We start from the raw sequence: 21,072 nt of genomic DNA, 5'->3' as shown, positions 1-21,072 counted from the left end.
CAAAATGTTTTCCCACCCACTGGCTCGGCATTTTTTCAAATAGCACTCACCCAAGTTTTTCAGATCTAGCTAGAGCTAAGAAGTTCCAGACATTTTCCACTGGAAGACTCAGCTTTTACTCCAGAATTTACTCCAAAATGTAACACCTCTGATAGTTTCCTGTTGTTATTATTCAGTCATTCAGTCGTGTCCGACTCTTTGTGACCCCATGGACCGTAGCACACCAGGCCTTCCTGTCCTGTGCTCTCTCCTGGAGCGTGCTCAAGTCCATATTCATTGCATCGGTGATGCTATCTAGCCATCTCATCCTCTGCCATCCCCTTCTCCTTTTGCTTTCCCAGCATCAGGGTCTTTTCCAGAGAGTTTTCTCTTCGCATTAGGTGGCCAAAATATTTCAGCTTCAGCTTCAGTACCTGTCCTTCCAATGAGCAGTCAGGGTTGATTTCCTTTAGGATGGACTGATTTAACCTCCTTGCAGTCCAGGGGACTCATAAGAGTCTTCTCCAGCACCACAGTTCGAAAGCATCAATTCTTCAGCGCTTAGCCTTCCTTACAGTTAGTCCAGCTCTCACAGCCATACGTTACTACTGGGAAAACCATAGCTTTGATTAGACGGACCTTTGTCGGCAAGGTGATGTCTCTGCTTCTTACTACGCTGTCTAGGTTTGCCATAGCTTTCCTCCCAAGGAGCAAGCGTCTTTAAACAAAACTTAGTAAACATGACCATGTTTCTTTTATTAATTGATAAAAAAACCTTACACAAATTCTAGCATAGATTGCATTTTTATTCTTCCAAGTTTTGTTTCTTAGTAACCATTTAAACCTTAGGTAAATTACTGTCCCCCTACCCAGCTACCCACACATTATTTCCTACAATAGCAAATTGTTTCAAAAATGTATGGTACATTTTTACAAAGCTTTTAAAGTTTTAAGGACATTGTTATTCCTAGATTTCATCTCACGTTTGTGAGCAAGGAGAAAATTCCCTGTTTTCTCTGATAACAAAGGAACCCCTTAAAGTTGCATTTGCTTCTCTCTCCCCCCCGCCCCCCGTGTATGTGTGTGTGTATCTGCCTCATAATAGAAGTTCTTTGTTAGAACCTCAGAAGTGTCATCTTATATACAGTTCAAAAACAGGAGTGTGTCTCTCATACACATATCACCAAAGGTCACATGTGTTATGAGTAGAGAAGATGGAGAAATCTATAATGGAATCAAATGAGTTCAGACTTCTATGAATCCAACTGGCAGATTCTGCTGCAGACTAGCTTTTCCCAATCAAGGATTCCATGGACTTATGGCCAGGGGTTTTTGTGTGTTTTTTGCTTTCTGGAATTTTACACAAATTTAGTTGTAGAAAAATACTTAAAATTAAAAAACATCAGCCGAAAATGCACATTTCCCCCATAGGCGTACACATGAACATGGGGGGTGCACATTTTGGGGGGGGGGAGTGTGCATTTTTGCAAGTGCAAATTTGCACAAATTTGGGATATTGGAAAAAATCCAATTCCGTCAATGAGTGGATGATAGAATGAAAAACATCTGACAATCCACAAAATGCAGCAGAATGGATTTTACAAAATCTGTACATCCCTAGTTAAGAGTCCATTCCTGGGATTTTCTATTGTGGTACAGATTCTAAACACATACTATATATTTAGCTCCTATTTTCCCTAAGTTATCACTTGTAAATTTTGTTTTGTTTTCGCTAAGGAAGTCTTCAATTCTATGGTTGTCTAAGTTGCGTTCATAATAATGACTTCAAGCACAATCATACGCATGTTTACTCCAAATTTAGTCTCAGTGTATATACTCCCAGGTGAGTGGACATATTATTATGGCTAAGTAACATGAACTGCTTATTCTAATGGAGAAAATGAACAAGGAATGGTTTTGAAAAACTGCCAGAATCTCAGGAAATAAACTATTACCACAGAAAAAAAAGAACTATTCTCTCATTTATACCATATACGTGGACTGTAATAATAGGTCAAGATATTTTCTTTAGATGTTCTTCATAATAGGCTTTACCAGGCTTGTTGACCTTAGTGGTATCTTGGACACCATTTATAATAGGTCTGGCAATGGCTAAGGGCAGTAAGTATCTGTTGAGACTGTGAAGTCAATTCTACCCAGAAATTCCAAGCCTTGGTTCATACATGCAGGCCATGCAATGCTACAATATCATGGTGTTAGAGAAGCATAAGAACCTCTTCCCCTCTGAAATAGATTGAGTTTGTACTGGATCCTGTGCCTAAACACTCACTGGCCTGCTTCCTGGGACCTTTCCCCACTTCTTTGAGGGGAGGGGAGAAATCACATGAGCTAAGTGAATGGAAGAACCAGGATGAAGCTTCTTGAGTTTACACTTTAGACTTGGGGTTCCCAACATGGCCCAACAGGAGCATAATAGCACCTGTGAAGACCTCCCCTGGCACCTGCAGAGCCTCTGCACTTCCTTTGTTCACTGCCAGAAGTGGGAAGGGAGTGAACTCAGCCTTGAAAAGATAGAGATGAGAAGAGTATCACCATTTTCCACTTCCTCTTTCAATTCTATGTACTTTTTTCAGGATAAGATGAGCAGCCAAGCAGAAAGTAGAGTGACCAGGAGGGAACCACTCTGTAAAAATGTTTAAAAAGACAGAAAGGGAGAAACTGGGCAGGGGGAGGGGGAAGAGTAGAGTGACCTTGAGGGGGAAGGATAGTAAAGGAAAGTGTAGTGTGTGTTTTCTTCTTCTTCCTCTGTGTCTGTAGTTTTTCTTTCTTTTTTTGGACCTCAGTCTCCCCCAAGAATGTGCGTATGTGTGTGTGTGTTTTCTTCCCGGTCTTTGGGTCTGTGTCTGTGTGTGCACGTGCATGCACATTTTTCCCCCTCTGTATGGGGGTGATTTTCTTTATCCTCTCTCTGGGTGGCATGCCATGAAACTCTCTCAAAATTCCAAGTTTGTCGATGGGTCCCAAAAGATAGGGGACTCGTGCTCTAGACAAATAAGTGGGGTTCTCATTATTCAGTTTTTCAGCTTTTCAGTTTTATAAGGATAGTAAATTTTGCTTCCCAGAAAACCCCGTAGTATGAACTCATGTGATTACAGCCACATGAAGTGGGATACCAGGGCTGTGCCTGCTGGTGACATCCTCTCACTCCATTGTACTGCAGTTACATGAATTCAAACCTGAAGATGGCTTGAGTGTTTGGTACTTGTGAACCATTGACAAAATTGTTAGCTAATCTTTAAATGTACTATCACTAGAATGAAAATATTGGACTGTATTTATTTATTTTATTTATTGCATTTATAGAGTGCCTTATTTGCTAAAAAGCCATGAATGCAGTGTACAAGAAAGTAAAACAATTTAAAACAATAAAACCTTAGCACAATTAAAAAAAACCTAGAACATCAGAAATAGTAAAACATTAAAATAGTTTTGTGAGTTCAGAAGCTGCAGCCAGCTTAAATTGCTGATCTCATGAGGTTTGTCAGTCTTTAAAAATCAATTATGGCCTATATTTCACAAGGTCAAGGTGATTGTGAGGAACAAGACTTGAGTGGGCAAAAGCCAGCAATTCTGTTCATATTCTCTGCAAACAAATTGCAGATCTAGAGATTGCAGTTCTTTGTGCTACAATGGGCAGTATCCTATTTGACACTAGCACTAATGTTACGTTAGATTGCACTAGCATAAACAACCTCTAGCATAATGTCAATAGCATTTGCTGCTGTGATGGGTTTGGCATTGCACCAGCAAATGCTATTGGCCTTGTGCTAGAGGTCACTTGTAGTAGCACAACATAACTTACATTAACATTAGCGTTGAATAGGATACTGCCCAACGTTGCACAATTCTGTAATAGATATGAGTTTTATTACAGTGCAGACATATGATTTATTTGTATGTATTTATTATTACATTTGTATCCCACCTTGTATTCCTCTTGCAAGGAACCCAAGGCAGCTTATATGGTTCTCCTCCTCTCCATTTTATTCACACAACATCCCTGTGAAGTAGGTTAGACTGTGCGTTAGTGACTGACCCAAGGTCACCCAGTGAGCTTCATGGCCGAGTAGGGACTAGAACCCGGATCTCCTGAGTCCCAGTCCAGTACTCTCACCACTACACCACAGTGGCTTTAGTGGTAACACGCTTCATGCATCAACATATATTAATATTTCCTAATGACATCAGTATAGAAGAATGTATTTATTCTATTTAATCCATTTCTTAGCTGCCTTTCAAACCCATAGTTTTTCCAAGGTGGCATACAGCATAAAAACAATACAAACATATTAGTAAAATTATATCAAATATAAGCAATTTTTGAATAAAACCAGTTTCAATAAAATTGTTTTCAAAATATTTGTCTGATGAGACAGATAATATAAAAGTTTTCAATTAAAATCCATAGAGAACAGATGAGTTTTCAAAACCCTCTTAAACATGGCCATAAATGGGGCCAGCTGTATCTCTCTTGGGAGAGAATTCTATGGGGTAGGGGACACTATTAAGATGTTCATAACCAAAGCTAGATCCACTTTCCCTAGATAGGGTTGCAGCTGATGTACCAACCAAAGTTTATAACAATTTCTCCTGGTTACTGCTGCCACCTGTGCTTTCACAATCAGTGCTGATTCCAGAAGAACCCCAAGCTATGAACTTGGTTCTTATAGGGGAGTGCAACCCCATCCTATACCCATTGAATCCCTCTATCCAGATCAGTAGATTTCCCTACTCAAAGTACTTTTCTCTGTCTGGAATAAGCTTCAGTTTGTTTGACCTCAGCCAGCCCTCCCAAAACTGCCTCCAAGCACCTACAGCACTCTATTGTCTTCAGATTTTGGACTACGATGTTTGCTAATGCATAAAACCATTTCTATTTTTAATAATCATTTTGCAAGTTCCTCTAATTCTTCCTATTCCATTTTCTAAATGAGAACTGATAATAGAAAATACATTATTATACTGTGATGACTGGTTGCAACAGCAAGCTACTTTGAGGATGGGAAGGTATATTAACAAATCCTTTCACTATAGCAACTAGAGCTGTAGAGAAATAGTGATTCACCAACAAAAAACCTGTCCCGATAATATGAGGGAAAGTGGTTTCATGATATGTCCACCCCAACTTTTTTGCCAAATTGCTTAACTGATTCATCAACATGTTACTTGGGAGCAAGCTCCATTGAACTCAATGGAACTTCCTTCTGGTTAGACACGTACAGTATGTGATTGCAATTTTAATCTCTGATTAGAATACCTGGAATATTGTGTACCATTCTGGTCACTGCATCTTAAAAAAATATTGTAGAGCTAGAAAAGGTGCAGAAAAGGATAACCAAAATGATCAGGTTGCTACAGCAACTCCCCTGCAAGGAAATGTTACAACATTAGGAGTTATTTAATTCAGAAAACAAGTGAATAAAGGAGTGTAAGATAGAGGTGTATAAAATTATGTACAGTGCAGAGAAAGGGGATAAAGAGAAGTTTTTCTCTTCTCTCATCAAACTAAGGTGGGGGATCATTTAATTAAGCTGAGTGATGGGAGAACAAAAGGAAGTACTTTTTCATCCAGAACATAGTTAATTTTGTTTCCTCAGGATGTAGTGATGGCCACCATCTTAGACCAGCTTTTAAGGGGGCTTAGACAAATTAATGAAGGGTGAGGTTATCAACAGCTATGAATCATGATGGCTATATACTGCTCCAACATCAGAAGCAGCATACCAGTTGCTGGAGAACAAGAGTGAGAGAGGGCTCTTGCCCTCATAGTCTTCTGGTGGGCTTCCCATGGCCAACTGTTTGGCCACTATGAGAAACAGAATGTTGGACTAGATAAGCCTTTGGTCTGACCCAGCAGGGCTCTTCTTATGTTCTTATGATTCCGTCCCACTCCCAAGAAGTATGGCATGAGAAGCCTTTTAAACCTTGGGTGTTTTGAATAAAGCACCTTGGGGTTTTGCAAGATAATCTTGTCTTTTTTTAATCCAACTAAAAAAATGTTTCTAATATTTCAGATTTTAAAATAGGATTGTATAGAATGGCACATTGTGACTTCAACCATTGCCTTTTTTTTCTTTTCTTTTTTTTGGAAGGCTATTTAACACTGTACTGCTAAAATAACATGAGTGACTAAAGGAACAATCTGTCCCCTCTGTTAAAATGTTTTTTTTCCCTCCTGCAGATATTCAATATGCTGTCTGATATCTGTTACCATGCTTGCCCAGGACAACTTTCTGTAAATACATCTGCAGACTACTTCTCCAATGTTCAAGGGATTATCCCTGTAGGAACATGAATGACTTGGGTAATTTAACTCAGATGTAGGACTGAGGAACTGTTTCCCACTGCAGCTCTGTGTCTGTTCTGAAGGACAGGCTGCTATCTTTCCAATAAAGCTGATTCAGAAATAGTACATTCTTGACTAAAAGACAAGAGAGCAGAATGTGACTAACAGGAATCATGTAGTCAGGATAGCAGAGTGCTCACATAAGATACCAAAAAAAACAATGGAGATGAGATCGGAACTGTTCTAGAACTAGAATTTTATTCAGTTTAACATAAAAGCAATTGAATTGTTAACTGCTGAAGGCTTCCCAAAAACGGAGGAAGAAAGAGAAGCAGCTTGTAAGAAAGGAGACAAGAGGGGAAGTTTGCAATAAAAATAAGAAAGGCAGTGAAAGAGGTTGAGGGACAGAAAGTATTGAAAAAGAAGTAGAAAATTGCTACCGATCCTTTGTTTCTGTTCCATCTGAATCCTGGATAGAGATGCTGGTCCAGGGAGGCAGCAGCAAATGCTCAGCCAGGAGCTCAGAGCCATTTTGCTGAAAAATCCATGAATCAAAACAACCAATTTCAAGGCAAGTGAAATGGCTTTGAAATTATCCACTAGCACATCCGGCCACCATTCCACACTTGCAGCACCTGAAGCAGTGACTCAGTAACAGAGAGGCCATAGTGCTGTACAAAATGGAGGTGGTTGTCAACTAAAGACCCTCATGTTTGACAGGCAGGAATCGAGGAGGGAGGAAGAGTTCCCATCACTTCTTGAAACCCATTCCCATACTTGTTCTCCCCACCTCTGCCATTGTATTCATAGAAGTCATTGGTGAGTAAAGCTAATGTGTGTTTCTAGATTACTAATTCTAAGTTTCCATTTTCAAGTCAAAATTTGCCTGTTTGCTGAAGATGCTGAGCAAATTGCAAGAAAATCAAAGAAGTGCTTATCGTCTTTTAGTCCATATCCTGGACACTAATCATTATTTAGATAGACCTGTACAGAAGCTCCCAAAGGCTGATTTTGAAGGCTTCAGGGAACTGTGATCGAGACCAAGGTGGCTGCACAAAATAACATTTTGTTGGGGGTAATCAAAAGAAGAGCTGACAATAATGAAACCAAAACAGAGAAAGGGGCAACTAAAATGATCAAGGTTGCTGGAGCATTTTCCCTATGAGGGAAGGTTACAACAGCTGGGATTATTAGCTTGGAAAAAAGGAGGGTAAGGGGAGACAAGACAGAGGTGTACAAAATTATGCATGGTGTGGAGAATGGGGGTAGGGGGACATTTTTTCTCTCCCTCTCTCATAATACTAGAACCCAAGGTCATCCCATGAAGCTGATTGGTGGGAGATTCAGGACAGATAAAAGGAAGTATTTCTTCACACAGCGCACAGTTAAACTATGGAATTCACTTCCACAGGATGTAGTGATTGGCCACCAATTTGGATGGCTTTAAAAGGTGGTTAGGCAAATTCATGGAGGAGTAGGCTATCAATGGCTACTAGTCCCGATGGCTGTGTGCTTCGTCTAGTACCAGAGGCAGTGAGCCTATCCACACCAGTTGCTGGGAAACATGGGCGGGAGGGTGCTATTGCACTCGTGTCCTGCTTGTGGTTTCCTGGTCAACAGCTGGCTGGCTACTGTGTGAACAGAATGCTGCACTAGATGGACCCTTGGTCTGATCCAGCGTGGCTCTTCTTTTGGTCTTATGAGAACTCCCTTCTGCATCATCCTGCCATGAATTCTGTTTCTTGGCATGGCAGAATGAGATGGAATGCTGAGAAGTGGCTTTTATATATATGGTTTGCTACTCCAAAGAGGCACAGACAGAACCATCTCAAGTTCTGATTCAGGATCACTTTAAATAAGTTACAGGTGCAATCCTATGCATGTTTAGAGAGAGAGAAAGTCCTGCAACTCCCAGCATTCCCCAGCCAGCTATGCTTGGAGTTGTAGGACTGTTTTCTGTCTAAGCATGCATAGGATTGCACCCTAGGAACCAAGGTATATTTTTAATTATAAATCATTAATTATAAATCATAGTTTGGTGTAATTTACTAATTAACTGCCACTATAATTGGAGTGCAGCATAGAGGTGTTTCTTTATTTGTAAATTACTTGACTATCAAAAGCAAAATGACTAGAGAAGATACAGTAATAAGTATTTGAAAGATTCAGAATCAGATCACATGCAAAAAGGGTGCAACTGAGAATCCTACATTTGGGTATGTTTACCCTGTTTTTAAAAAAAGCAAAATAGTGTTTAAAAGAAAAGCACCTGTGCATATGATAAAGTAGGGTATATCACCCCAGGCCATTAAGTTAAAACTTCTCAAAAACTAAATAAGTGGTGGTGTAAGTTTCTGGGAGCACTCTTCCATTTATTTACTTATCATTAACTGCACTTTCACAGAGAAGTAAATTACTTCTGTGACATTGCTGAGGACGTTTATCAAAAATTAAAACCAGGTGCACATCAAAGATACATCCCAGAAGTGCATCTGATAATTGTGGTAGGATTACTGGAAAATGAATGCATTTATTACCCATGATATCATTCAATATGTCTAGAGAATGCCAGTACTTTATTTTAATTAGCTGTTTCTTTCACTGGGTTTCTTGGTCAGAATATCCTAATTAGAAAACTAGTGTAGCCATTGGTCAAAATGCTTGTAACAAGTCTTGTTTCAAATTGAAGCAGTTCATTTTATTTTATTTAAAAATCTGCAGCTGCAGTAGTAATCAATAGGCTTTGCCTTTAGAGCTGATCCACGCTTGTACTACTGAAGTACTATTGTTAATTACCTGTAACTCAGAGCTTTTCTACACACTGTTAATCCACTCCATCTGCTTTTGGTTTTGTTGCAGAATTGCAACACACGCAACACACTGAGCACTACACGCAGGACATTTCCTTTCCTGCTTTTCCACTACATAACCTCTAGGTGACACGGTGCTATAGTGAAACAGTGCAATTACACAAGTGGAAAAAGCATTTTCTTTCAGTTTGACAAATAATACTGCATTCTCCTTGCTCTAAAAACACCTCACCGAAAGTGCTGTTTAAAAACAGAAGCAAAACTGGAGGGTCATGACATCATCTGAAGAACTCTTAAATAACCATGAGTAGGGAATGACAAGTGCTCAATTAATGCCTTCTGTAGAAAAGCTCTAAGGAATGACAAGTGCATAATAAATCTGATGGTTTTGCCCTCAAAAGTAACTCTTTGGCATTCATTCATGAACAGAATTCCATTTCTTCTTGGAAATACCTGGTAATTTTCCTCTGCAGTTTTTTCAGAGCTCAGTCTCAGCCCTTAAACAGGGCTAAGTCTGTAATTTTAAGCATTACACAAAGGCTAAACAGATCTGAAATGACTTGTACTTTTGTTTCTTCCCCTCCCCCCATCTAAAGTGAGATTGTGCTGAAATGAACTCCCTTAAACAAAAAACAAAACACCTCCCACCCCAGCAAACATGAGTAGTAAAAGCACTGTGTTTGAAAGTATAACCCTTGCAGTAGAAACAGCACTCTAACATTTATCCAAAATGTGACATAAAGTAAAAGTTCACTGTCAATATTAGCTATGTGTCTTGCTGCTTTGGCTTATGTTGATTTATTTATTCATTTATTTTTGAGCTACTTCTCTACCACTTGACATCCCAGGATTTCCAAGCGGTTTGCATAAAAACTCATGCGATACAATAGAAAAATCAATATAAAAACAGTATAAAATAATAAATACCTTAAGAACATTACAACAAAAGCAGTAAAAACAGAGCTGTGTCATAATCAATTACAAGTCAGGGAAAGCCTGAATGAAGAAATGTGTTTTTATGAGGTGTTTGAAGCTTGCCACAGTTTCTGCCTCTCAAACACATGGGAGAGTGTTCCAGAGGGTGGGTGCAGCTACTGAGAAGGTGCTGTTATCTGGCGACACTCTGTTGTTATGTTCTGTATAGTCATGGGACCACCATGTGGGGATGGGGGTGTTCCTGTATTGGATTAATGGGAATCTGTCCCAAGAACTGGATGTTGTGCTGGTTACTTGCCATGCTAATATTGTGAAGGAGTATGGGATCTTACATGGCTTCTAGAATGGTTGGCGTGCCAGCAGAGTCACAGAATGGTTCCCCACCACGCCTTGTAAGGCAGCCTTCCCCAATCTGGTGTCCTCCAGATATTTCAGACTTCAGTCATAGCCAGCATTGCTAATGGTCAGGAATTACAGGAGTTGTAGTCCAAAGTATCTGGAGGCCACCAGGTTGAGGAAGGCTGCTGTAATGTCACAGAGGATACTGGGACACACTCTCAGTTTCTGCAGATTGCTGGCCAAGTCAGAATCAGTCTGTGAGAAGGGGTGGGGTGCAATCTAGAGAAAGGCAAGTGTACATCCCATTGATTTCAGTGGGACTTAACTGTACTTTTCTCAGAATTGAAGCAAGAAAGTATATGTGCTGCAGGGATTTTTATAGTTCTGACAGTGAAAATTGCACAAAAACATCCTTCAAATGAGACATCCTATGGTCCCAAATGAAATGTCTTTAGCAGAACATCCATTCAGCAACATGCACAATAATTGTTGAAGAAAAACTCCATGAAATCTTTTCTGTTTAATCTTATAATAATTCTTGGCTAGTTTTTCTATGCTACTATTTTTCCCTTGCCTCAATGCATCATCATTACAGCAGGCACATAAATGGTGTATTTCGCACCCAGCAACCTAGCACATTAAATTCCCATCTTCTGGTTACCACTGAACAGCTGCATCACATGTGCAGAAAATGATAAACAGGACTATGGTAAGCCAGTGCTGCATAATTTCCATTTCCATTTATTTCCTAAGCCATTTTATTACTATTCTAATGAAACTGTTGTGGGTTTATTTATTTGATGGAAGCAAACATATTTTCCCCATAGATAAGAAATATACCAAGTATGTGGAACCAACACTCCTGATCTTAAAACTGTAGAATATAAAGAGGGTTACATTACAGTTCTGAAAAGAACAGTGTGAAAAATAAATCCCTTGAAAAACAAAAATAATATTTAATTACATTTTATTGTCTTTTTGAAAATACTGAAGCATTTATAGCAGTTGCATGCGTCGCAATAATAAAAGTATAAACATACCTAGGTAGTGAAAGTAACTGTTATTGCTTATGTGTTTTTTCCCTCTAGGTTCATATTTCTTTAATTGAAATATATGATATTGTACAGTTATAGAAGCACATTTTAAACAAAATTGCTAAATCGCAACAGGGATAAAGGTTTCAAAGGGGTACCTATGCTAGACTGTTGCAGCAAAAAACCCCAAAATGGGTTAGATCCAGACTTAGTCAAACTTTGAGTAGACCCACTGAAATCTATGGGATGTAAGTTAGTCACAACTAACTTAAATCCATTTATTTCAATGGGTATGCTCAAAGTTTGACTAAGTCTGGATCCAACCACATGTCTTGTTCATAGATACAGTTCATAGAATCATAGGGTTGGAAGGGGCCTGCACGACCATAGAATCCAACCCCCTACTCAGTGCAGGAAGCCTGATTCCCAGGCAGTCTCCCATCCGAGAACTAACCAGGGCTGACCCTGCTTAGCTTCTGAGATCAGATGAGATCAGGTTTGCAACAACCACCTCACAATCAGACCTTAAAAACTAAGAAATTAGTATGGCATACGTTTTCATGGACTAGCACCCTCTTGATAATCCAGAGGCAACCTACTCAAGAAAGTAAACAAAAAACTAATAACTTGTGAGTAGTGTTATTGCCATCAGTGGCTGTAAGCACGTGTACGCATAAGCTTTGATAAGCCACGCCTAACTCAACGGGATTTACATTCAGTTCACTCTTATTGGTGTCCGCCAAATGCTTCCATAGGAGTGCTTCAAAGGCACAAGCCTAGTTGCACCCCCCTTCTCACAGGATGCCTCCCCGTCCCTGAGAGGTCCCAGCTTCAGTGTGCCAGGCCTTCAATCAGGGCAGGCAATGTGCAGGCCATGAGCAGCATGTGGAACCAGCGGCACCCTTCTACAGCCCCTGCCCTCGTAACCCCGCCCCCAGTTGTAAACAAGCAAACTTTTTTTAGGCAAAAATGCATCTGGAGCAGCCATTTTGAAACGTTTGGTACTTTTAGCATGAAAACAAGCTCATTTTAACCCTTTTCACACTCCGAAGCTGCTCTGTATGCCATTTTTCATTTTATTTTTATTATTTTTTCGGCACTGTGGAAGGGGAAGGTGTGGACTGCGGAAAGAAGGTGTCTGGGGCCCAAAATGGCCCCTGGACCAACCTAAATTGCCCACTCCTGCTTCAGATCTACATAACTAAAGTACAGGTTTACAGTCAATGACATTGGACGCAAGTAGATGGAGTCAGAATTGCCATCCAGTATCTTAAAGACAGACTTCAAAAAAATTCACTAGTCAGTTAATAGGGCATAGTAGTTTTATTTTGCATTCTCTTTCCATCTGTCAACTGTCTCTCTCTCTCTCTCTCTCTTGATTTTTTATTAGTTTTTAACTCCAGCCACAACCATTTTTAAAAAGCTGCATGATAGAAATATTACTGCTGGTAATGTGTTTTGTATGTTTTTTTAGGATGACAGATGATTCTTCATCTCTAATTTTAATGCACTTTATGAAACAATACAACACCCTTGTGACATTTAGTAGTATATCTTTTCATTTTACCATCTTTCATTTCCTGTCTTAACAACAGCAAGAATAATAGTACAATTGACTCAAAATGGTCACTCCTCTGTCATTACGTGTGCAAGTGCTTTGCAACCGTGAGAGTAATGGTCAACTTTAACACTTACAGTTATTATCTGATAAGTGATATTACCAAGGAGATAAATGTTGACAGACAGACAGATACCTCTGCATTTGCCAAGCCTTTTTCATGCCTAGCAACTAAGCTACATGACAGTGATATCAATCCATCATGTAATCTCCCACCGTACAGCATAGCACAAGAAAGTGGTCACGTTCCAACTTTGAATGTCAGAAATGACAAATTGGGATAATTTGCAACATCTCGAAGGAAAAGCACAAACCTGTTTATGGAGAGCCGAGGAGCAAAGATGAATTGTGTATCAACGGGGAATGGTGTGAGGCATTAAAACACAACTGAACCATGAGAAACTGGGAGTCATGGAATAATTTGTCTTCACATATTTAAGTTTTGCAAAAGAAAAATGCATATATTTAGCTTCATCTACATGTCTGACAAAAAAACCAACCCACTCCTAGAGGAATGCAGCTCCTCTGTAGACTGTAGTGTATGTCATATGCCTGTTGTGCTCAACAAAAAGATAACAACGGTTATTGTTTCCAGGAGAAATGATGTTATACCTGTGCCAGCAAACTAGTAAAGCACATGTTCTTTCTACAAACAGAAAATCTATCATGTATTTGAGAACTGTTTACAGGGCTTTCTTCCTCCAAGACATGATAAGAAATGGCTGCTTTTAGTTCAGAATGTGGTGGTTATTACGTTTTATAATTCTTTGCAGAGCTGATGTATACAGTTGAGCTTGCTGGCGGGCTTGGTGCTATTCTGCTGCTACTTGTTTGTTTAGTGACTATCTACAAGTGCTACAAGATTGAGATTATGCTATTCTACAGGAATCATTTTGGTGCTGAAGAACTAGACGGAGGTAAGCAAGCAAGCATCTCCATATACTTTTTTTAACATGGAATTTTATTTTGAAATGAAGTTTAAAAATACAGGCAGCAAAAAGGCAGAACACACATAACAACATAGAAAGATCACTAACTAAGAGGAAAAGGAAGCATTTATGGCTTATGACCTATGGCCATTGCAATTTTCCAAGCAACAGAACATACCTTTAAAGAAACACAAAGGCCTAAAAATTCAATAGATAAAAACTGAAAATTAAAACTTAAAAATTATGAACAGCATAATAGCTAAATATTCTATTCAACTTCAGCATATACAGAAGTGTGTGGAAGGTCTTCCAACTCAGAAGCTCCACAAATACAAATTTGCAGTGCCAACAGGATCTGGTGCTGTCTGGCATTGATCATGGCAGTTGGCTTGGTTTGGAAATGAATAGCTGTTGAAGGCCTGTCTGAGCTTGAGGAAAGTAATAGTAGCCAGGTAAGAGGCTCTATTTTGATCATTTTTATATTCCCTGTACTTTCTGGAAAAAATGAATTTTAAATTATTTGCCTATCAAATTGGATGCCTTGATCAAAAATCCAGTTTTGACATTTAATACTACCAGTTTAATACCTTTCAGGGGAGGACCTGAAAGGTATGCTAGAACAAAATAGAGCCAGAGTAATTTATGATATCTGGTAACCCAATTCTTTGCCATTTTGTAACATACTGTAGCACAGTTCTAATAGGTGGCTGTCTGAGATACCTTTCTGTTTCCTCAAATACTTCGGTATGACATTATGTACACAGGCTCTAACTGAAGGGAGCCAAATCTCTGCCCAAATCAAAGCTGCTGGATATATAAGCTTGCAGGACAATTAGAGTAAAGCAGCCTAAGGGGAAGCTCACCAACTGCTGAGAGAGTTTGGATGTGTAAATCATGTAGCTAAATCACAGCCAGAAAATATATACATACCTTTGTTGTTGTTGTTCAGTCGTTCAGTCGTGTCTGACTCTTTGTGACCCCATGGACCATAGCACGCCAGGCCTTCCTGTCCTGCGCTCTCTCCCAGAGTGTGCTCAAGTTCATATTCATTGCATCGGTGATACTATCTAGCCATCTCATCCTCTGCCGTCCCCTTCTCCTTTTTTGCCTTCAGTCTTTCCCAGCATCAGGGTCTTTTCCAGAGAGTTTTCTCTTTGCATTAGGTGGCCAAAATATTTGAGCTTCAGCTTCAGTATCTGTCCTTCCAATGAGCACTCAGGGTTGATTTCCTTTAGGATTGACTGATTTGACCTCCTTGCAGTCCAGGGGACTCGATGTTTCAATACTTTTGTCTTAGTCCCAGCATCTCTACTATAATAAATGGCTGTTTAGATGGTTGCTTGGGAGACTTCCAATTAAGTGCTATATATGACTTGGCTGCTTCTCCATACACCTTCTGCTTTCTAAGGGACATGCTTCTTCTTTTTTCTTTCTGAAGGTCCTAATTTTTATTCTGATTTTTAAATCCCTCTATTGCTTCTCTTGGTTTACTTTAAGTAATGCATCAAAATTGTTGTTCTAGGCAGCCTGTGAGTCTTTGGCTGATACATTTGCTATTTGACAAACTGAAAGATCTATACCTGGGATACAAAGAAGAGTGTGAGCATATGGAAGAGAACTCTGTGCACTTCCTCTTTTCTTTGCAGTATTCCCACTGTTGAAGAGAAAAGCCAATTAAAATGAGCAATGGCCTATAAAGGAAATAGCAAGCAAAGCTACATCTGAGCATATGTGGTATACCATAAGAGTCTGCATGTAGGCAGCTAGGTGGGATTGAAATCTTAGAAAAATATTTAGGGCACAATTCTATGCATGTTTAGACAGAAAAAAAGCCTTACAGCTCCCAACATTCCACAGCCAGCATGGTTGGCTGGGGAATGCTGGGAGTTGTATGACTTCTTTCTGTCTAAACATGCATAGGATTACATGCTTAAATGTATAAGGCTGAATCTACACATAGCAGTTATATCGTTATCATACCGTTATCATAACAATTGGTACACATGACATCAATGGTCAGCAATAGTTATGATAATGGTATGATAGCAGTATAACTGCTATGTGTAGATTCAGCCTTAAGATTCAAAATGTACCATGTTCTTGAACATCTTTTGGTGGATCTTCAGAACATGGTAAATTTTAGGTCTTACCACATAGAGGAACATTCAGAATAAATGTTCTCTATCCAAAAATGAAAGATAGAAATGCATCATTGTGACTTTAGGATTAGAAATGGCCACACAAAACATCCTCGGTATTTATTTCTTATTAACACTGAAAACTCAGCCTCACTTCCTCATAAGCAAGGGAGTGTCCTCTCTAAAGGCACTTCCCACATGGAGAAAAAAAAAAACCTGAAGTGAATTTTAGTTTATACGTTGTTTAACGTGATTAGGTTCCATAAAAAAAATTTATTTCTCCGGAATTTTGAGAATTATTTCCTTGATTATTTCTTCTTAGTGTTAATAAACTGCCCTTTGTTCAAAACTTCTCAGTTTAAAAAGGGATGTGTGCTGACTGAACTTGTAGTTCTTCAATTGTAATGCTTCAAAATGCAGCCTGTTTAAATTAACAGCAATCTGCACTGGAGGTTAAAAGAAAGGTAACCATGAATGAATCAGCATTCATTAAACAGAGGTGATTCAATAGTCACCATTAAACTAGATTCATCTATGCAGGGCCGCCCTGGACAGGTACAGGAAAAGCGAGGGTGGAGCAAAGTCCTGAATTGGTTTCACCTGTTCCTCGCCTTCCTGGACTGAGGAAGGCAGGGGGCAGGCAAAACCCTGCACCACTCCCTTAAGGAGCTGCTTTTTGAGACACAGGCTTAGTCCAGAGCTGGCTTCCCTCCCCTTCATCTTCTCCAGTTGGGGAAGACAAGGGGGGAGTGAAGCCTTCTGAGCTGCGGCCTTGAGGAATGGTCCTGAGACAAGGGCTCAGTTGGAGCCATTCTCTATCACTCTCTCCCTCTCCCTTTCCTGAGTTGGTGGAGCTTCAGGAAGGTTCTTGCCCGAGGCCTTGCGGGCCAGATGAGGAGGACTGGCAGGCTAAATTTAGCCCATGGGCTGGAGGTTCCCCATCACTGGTAAACATGGTACAGCATGCAGGAGCTTGCCTGTCAGTGACTGAATACTTGCTTTCCCTCTCCCCGCCCTGTTACTTTTTCTTTTTGTATCATGTCTGTTTGATTGTGAGCCTGTGTCCAAGGATAGTCTGCATCTTTTACTATCTATGCAGCATTTAGAAAATGGTAGGTGCTTTGTAAGTGAATAATAATAACAAGAATAACAATAGCAACTATAAATCTGTGGTCCAAAATCTACTCTGGGTTTATATTGCCTCAGAGCAGAATTTCAGAATTCCAGGTGCTATGTTTAGCCTATAAAACCTTTCATGGGTTGAGACGCTGTGGCTAAAGTGCCACCTTACTAACAACATCTGTCACAACTTCTAATTTATTATTGATTTAATTAATTTATACCCCACCCTTCCACCAAAAATGTTACTCAAGGTGACTAACAATAATAAAATACATGTTAAAAAATCTTAATTAAAACATAACATACAAAAGATCCATAAAAACACAACAATAAAAGAAATAGACCATGTCCAAATAATTAAAAACCTCTTCATCTTACCAGCTTACATGCCAAAGGCCTGCCTGAATTGCAACACATTGCCTGCCAGTGGAAGGAAAATAGAGAGGGGCGAAGCTAGCCTCTCTCACTGGGTGTTCCAGAGACTGGGAGCAGCCCTTAAGAAGGCCCTCTATCTTGTACCCACTAGATACACCACCAATGGTGCTGGGACTGAGAGAAGGGCCTCCCCACAAAATCTCAAAACCTGGGAAGACCTGTATGGGAGAATGCAGTCTTTCAGGTAGTCTGTTCTCTAGCCATGTAGGGCTTTAGCGGTCATAACCAGCACTTTGAATTGTTCCTGGAAACAGACCGGTAGTCAGTGAAGCTGATGTAACAAGGGAGTCACATGTTCTCTGTAACCAGCTGCGTTTCACAGCCTGGTCACAGCATTCTGGATCAGCTGAAGAAGGCAGCACCACATAGCATGTGTTACAGTAGTCAAAACAGAATCCAACTAAGTCATGCATGCCCATGGCCAAACCAGATATCTCTAGGAATGGGCGCAGTTGATGCACTAGCCTCAGCTGTGGAAGTGCACTTCTGGCCACTGCCAAAACTGGGGCATCCAGGTTCAGGCCTGAATATATATATCATCCATATATATCATCCGTCTGGCACAATTTTTATATCTATCTATCTATCTATCTATCTCATAAATCCAACTAGCTGGGCAGTCCTGAGACCCTTTGGGAAGTATTGTAAGATTTTGCTCTTTGGGCTGCCTTGTGCAAATGGGGTTAAGCTGAAAAGGAATGTTATTATTTCTCATGTGTATGTGGATTTTGTTTTTTATCTTAATGGATTTTCAACCTGAACTTTTGGGAATTTCCGTCTAAAAATCTAAACAAATTCACCTTACAACCTGGATTTCCTCCCATGCTCCAAATGTATCTATTTAATATTTGCAGTGGTTATTTTTATACCCTCTGTTCTAGCTACACATAAATATTGAATTTGTAGCACCAGCTGCTGCATAATCACTAACTGAGATCATAACATCACTCCCTCTACTAGAGAACTCAGTGCCTCAGTGCTAACAGAAATGGAGCCAAAAACAGAGCCACAGTAAGAAAAAAAGGACTGGGGTATCAGGATGCTCAGGAAAACCCCAAAGTTTGCAGCAGTAGAAACAATCCAAAAAAGATCACCAAAACCACCCTGGAACTTCAGAAAACCATCACCACCACCACAACCACCCCCAAACCTAAGCCCAATAAAGGCTGAGCTTGCTCACTGCTCACCAGAGCCTTGGAATGTTGAATGTCAACTGGGGAAAAAAAATGGAAAATTGAAGGGGGAGAGGGAGGAGTGGAATGACCCCTTGAGCCCTAGAGAACGTGATTCACTGCCTAGAACCTGAAGAGGAACATGCCTGATATGAAAAGCTAGAGATGAGGATATACTGCAACATTTTGCTGCAGGCTCTGCTTGTTATTGAGTAACTCTGAATTACTGAAAGTTTGTGTACTGATTTTGGTAGATCAGACCAAAGGCCTATCTAGTCCAGCATTCTGTTCACACAGTGGCCAACCAGATGCTTCAAGAGGTAGCCCGCAACTCCAAAATCAGTGCAACTGTACCCTCCATCTCATGTTCCCCAGCAACTAGTCTTCAGAGGTGTAGTGCCACTGATACTGGAGGGAGCATATAGACATCATGACTAGTAACCATTGATAGCCTTATCTTCCATGATTAATCCCCTTTTAAAGCCATCCAACTTTGTAGCCATCACTACATGGTAGCAAAGTCCATAGTTTATTCTTTAGTTAATCACTTAATTTATAAACTGCTTTTGTACCAAAAATATGCAGCATTGTATGTGACTCAAAGAAAAACATGTGTTTTCATATATTGTTATTAATACCTTGTTTCTTAGTTAGAAAGAATTGTTTGTTTTGAAGTGAATATTTCAAAACATCTTTGAAAACAAAATTCTTTTTCAGATGTAAGGAAAATGGCTTACTGCTATATAAATTTGGCACCAATCAGATTTTTTTCCCCTGATATTCCTAACCGGGGGCAGGGGAGTTGGGGGGGGGCACAGCGAACAAAAGAAGGGATAAACCTCTCTGCATGCTGGAAGATTACCTGCACCTCTAGTTAGTTTTGTTGATGATTTTTGAACAGAAGAAATGTAGCTTCAGGCTACCTATTAAAAATCATGTGTAGTTTGCCCCTAAAACCATATATGTGTGTGTGTGTGTGTATGTATGTGTGTGTGTGTGTGTGTGTGTATATATATATATATATATACACACACACACACACACACACATACACACACACACACACATATTCAAGGGACACTAGTTTTGCAATGTTTCTACGGTAGTTTTTCAGCCACTAGAAAGCCACAATTTAGCCATCACAGTTCTGCATCTTCTAGATGCAAACTATAGGAAATAGTCCAAAGATGAGTTGCTTAAAATGAACTAACAGCACAATTCTGAGCATGTCCCACTGTGTTCAATGGGGCTAATACCCTAGCAAGTGTGTTTAGGATTGCAACCTAAGTATCATATTAAGATGTAGTGGTCCCATAGCCTATGAGTTAGTGAAGCATTGCAAACAGTGCAAAACCCACATTTACTATCCTGTACTAGAGCTTCGTAGAGGTCCTATATACTCTATGTAGATCTGGAACAGTTGAATTCTAATTTCTAGAGATGACTTTGCAATAGATCTTCAAACTTTTCCCGCTGTTGATTCATTTTGATTGTTGAACTGGCATCTATTTCCCAGGTTTCTTTCAGTGTGCTAGAGATAGTTATCAATAACTTTTCAGCACTTTCTGCTTAACATTGTAATAGAATCTAAAATGTGTACCATCCTAATGACTGGATATAACAAATGATGTAAACACGTGGTGCAATTGACGTCTTGGTTTAAATGATATTTCTGAGCCAATTGTACATAAGATAAGATTTTTCTCATCAAGAATCCAAAGTGCATATGCCCCGATTGCCACATTCTTTCAGCATTACTTCTTTGTTTGTTTCTATACATAAGAACAGATTGGAAAAAACACATGAGTAATTGTGGAAAACTTTGTGCTGTTATTCACCAGCCATGTTTAGCAGCAATGGAGACATTACTTTTCCCCATAAGATGTTGATACATTAATGCTATTAGGCCAGTAATGGAACTGTACTGTTTGATATTTGACCCATCTAGGAGCTGTCTCTGACTCCAGGCTAACCCAACACATATATTCTAAGAATAAAAAAAAGCAAGATGCTGTAACTAAGGGCTTGGAGAACCAAACCCTTCAGACTGGGTGGCTATCTGCAGTTTGCTACATACAACTGCATGTTTTATTTTTAATTTTTCCCCTAAATATCTGATGCATTTCAAAACTGCTGTCTTGGATTATTAGAGCCTGGTATGTTTATAGGGTCTGGGGTAGCCCTGGCACAGCCCCTGTAAGCTGGAGAAGCACATGCATGAATTCTAGAATGAGGGTTCTCCTTGTCCTGGGA

The 21,072-nt window shown here is 39.7% G+C and overlaps 1 protein-coding gene across 1 annotated transcript in view; it reads left to right on the top strand.

Moving 5' to 3' along the window:
- Positions 1-21,072, top strand: part of IL1RAPL1 (interleukin 1 receptor accessory protein like 1) — a 589,910-nt gene that overhangs the window by 535,604 nt on the left and 33,234 nt on the right. The window contains exon 8 of the mRNA XM_084845510.1: positions 13,797-13,940. Within this exon, the coding sequence (XP_084701636.1) occupies positions 13,797-13,940 (144 nt within the window). The remainder of the gene's footprint in view (positions 1-13,796; positions 13,941-21,072) is intronic.

Source organism: Heloderma suspectum, chromosome 3 (assembly GCF_057233095.1).
Source record: "Heloderma suspectum isolate Gila_16-S chromosome 3, 16-S_ref, whole genome shotgun sequence".
NCBI lineage: Eukaryota > Metazoa > Chordata > Lepidosauria > Squamata > Helodermatidae > Heloderma > Heloderma suspectum.
This window is presented reverse-complemented; position numbering and strand designations above follow the sequence as displayed.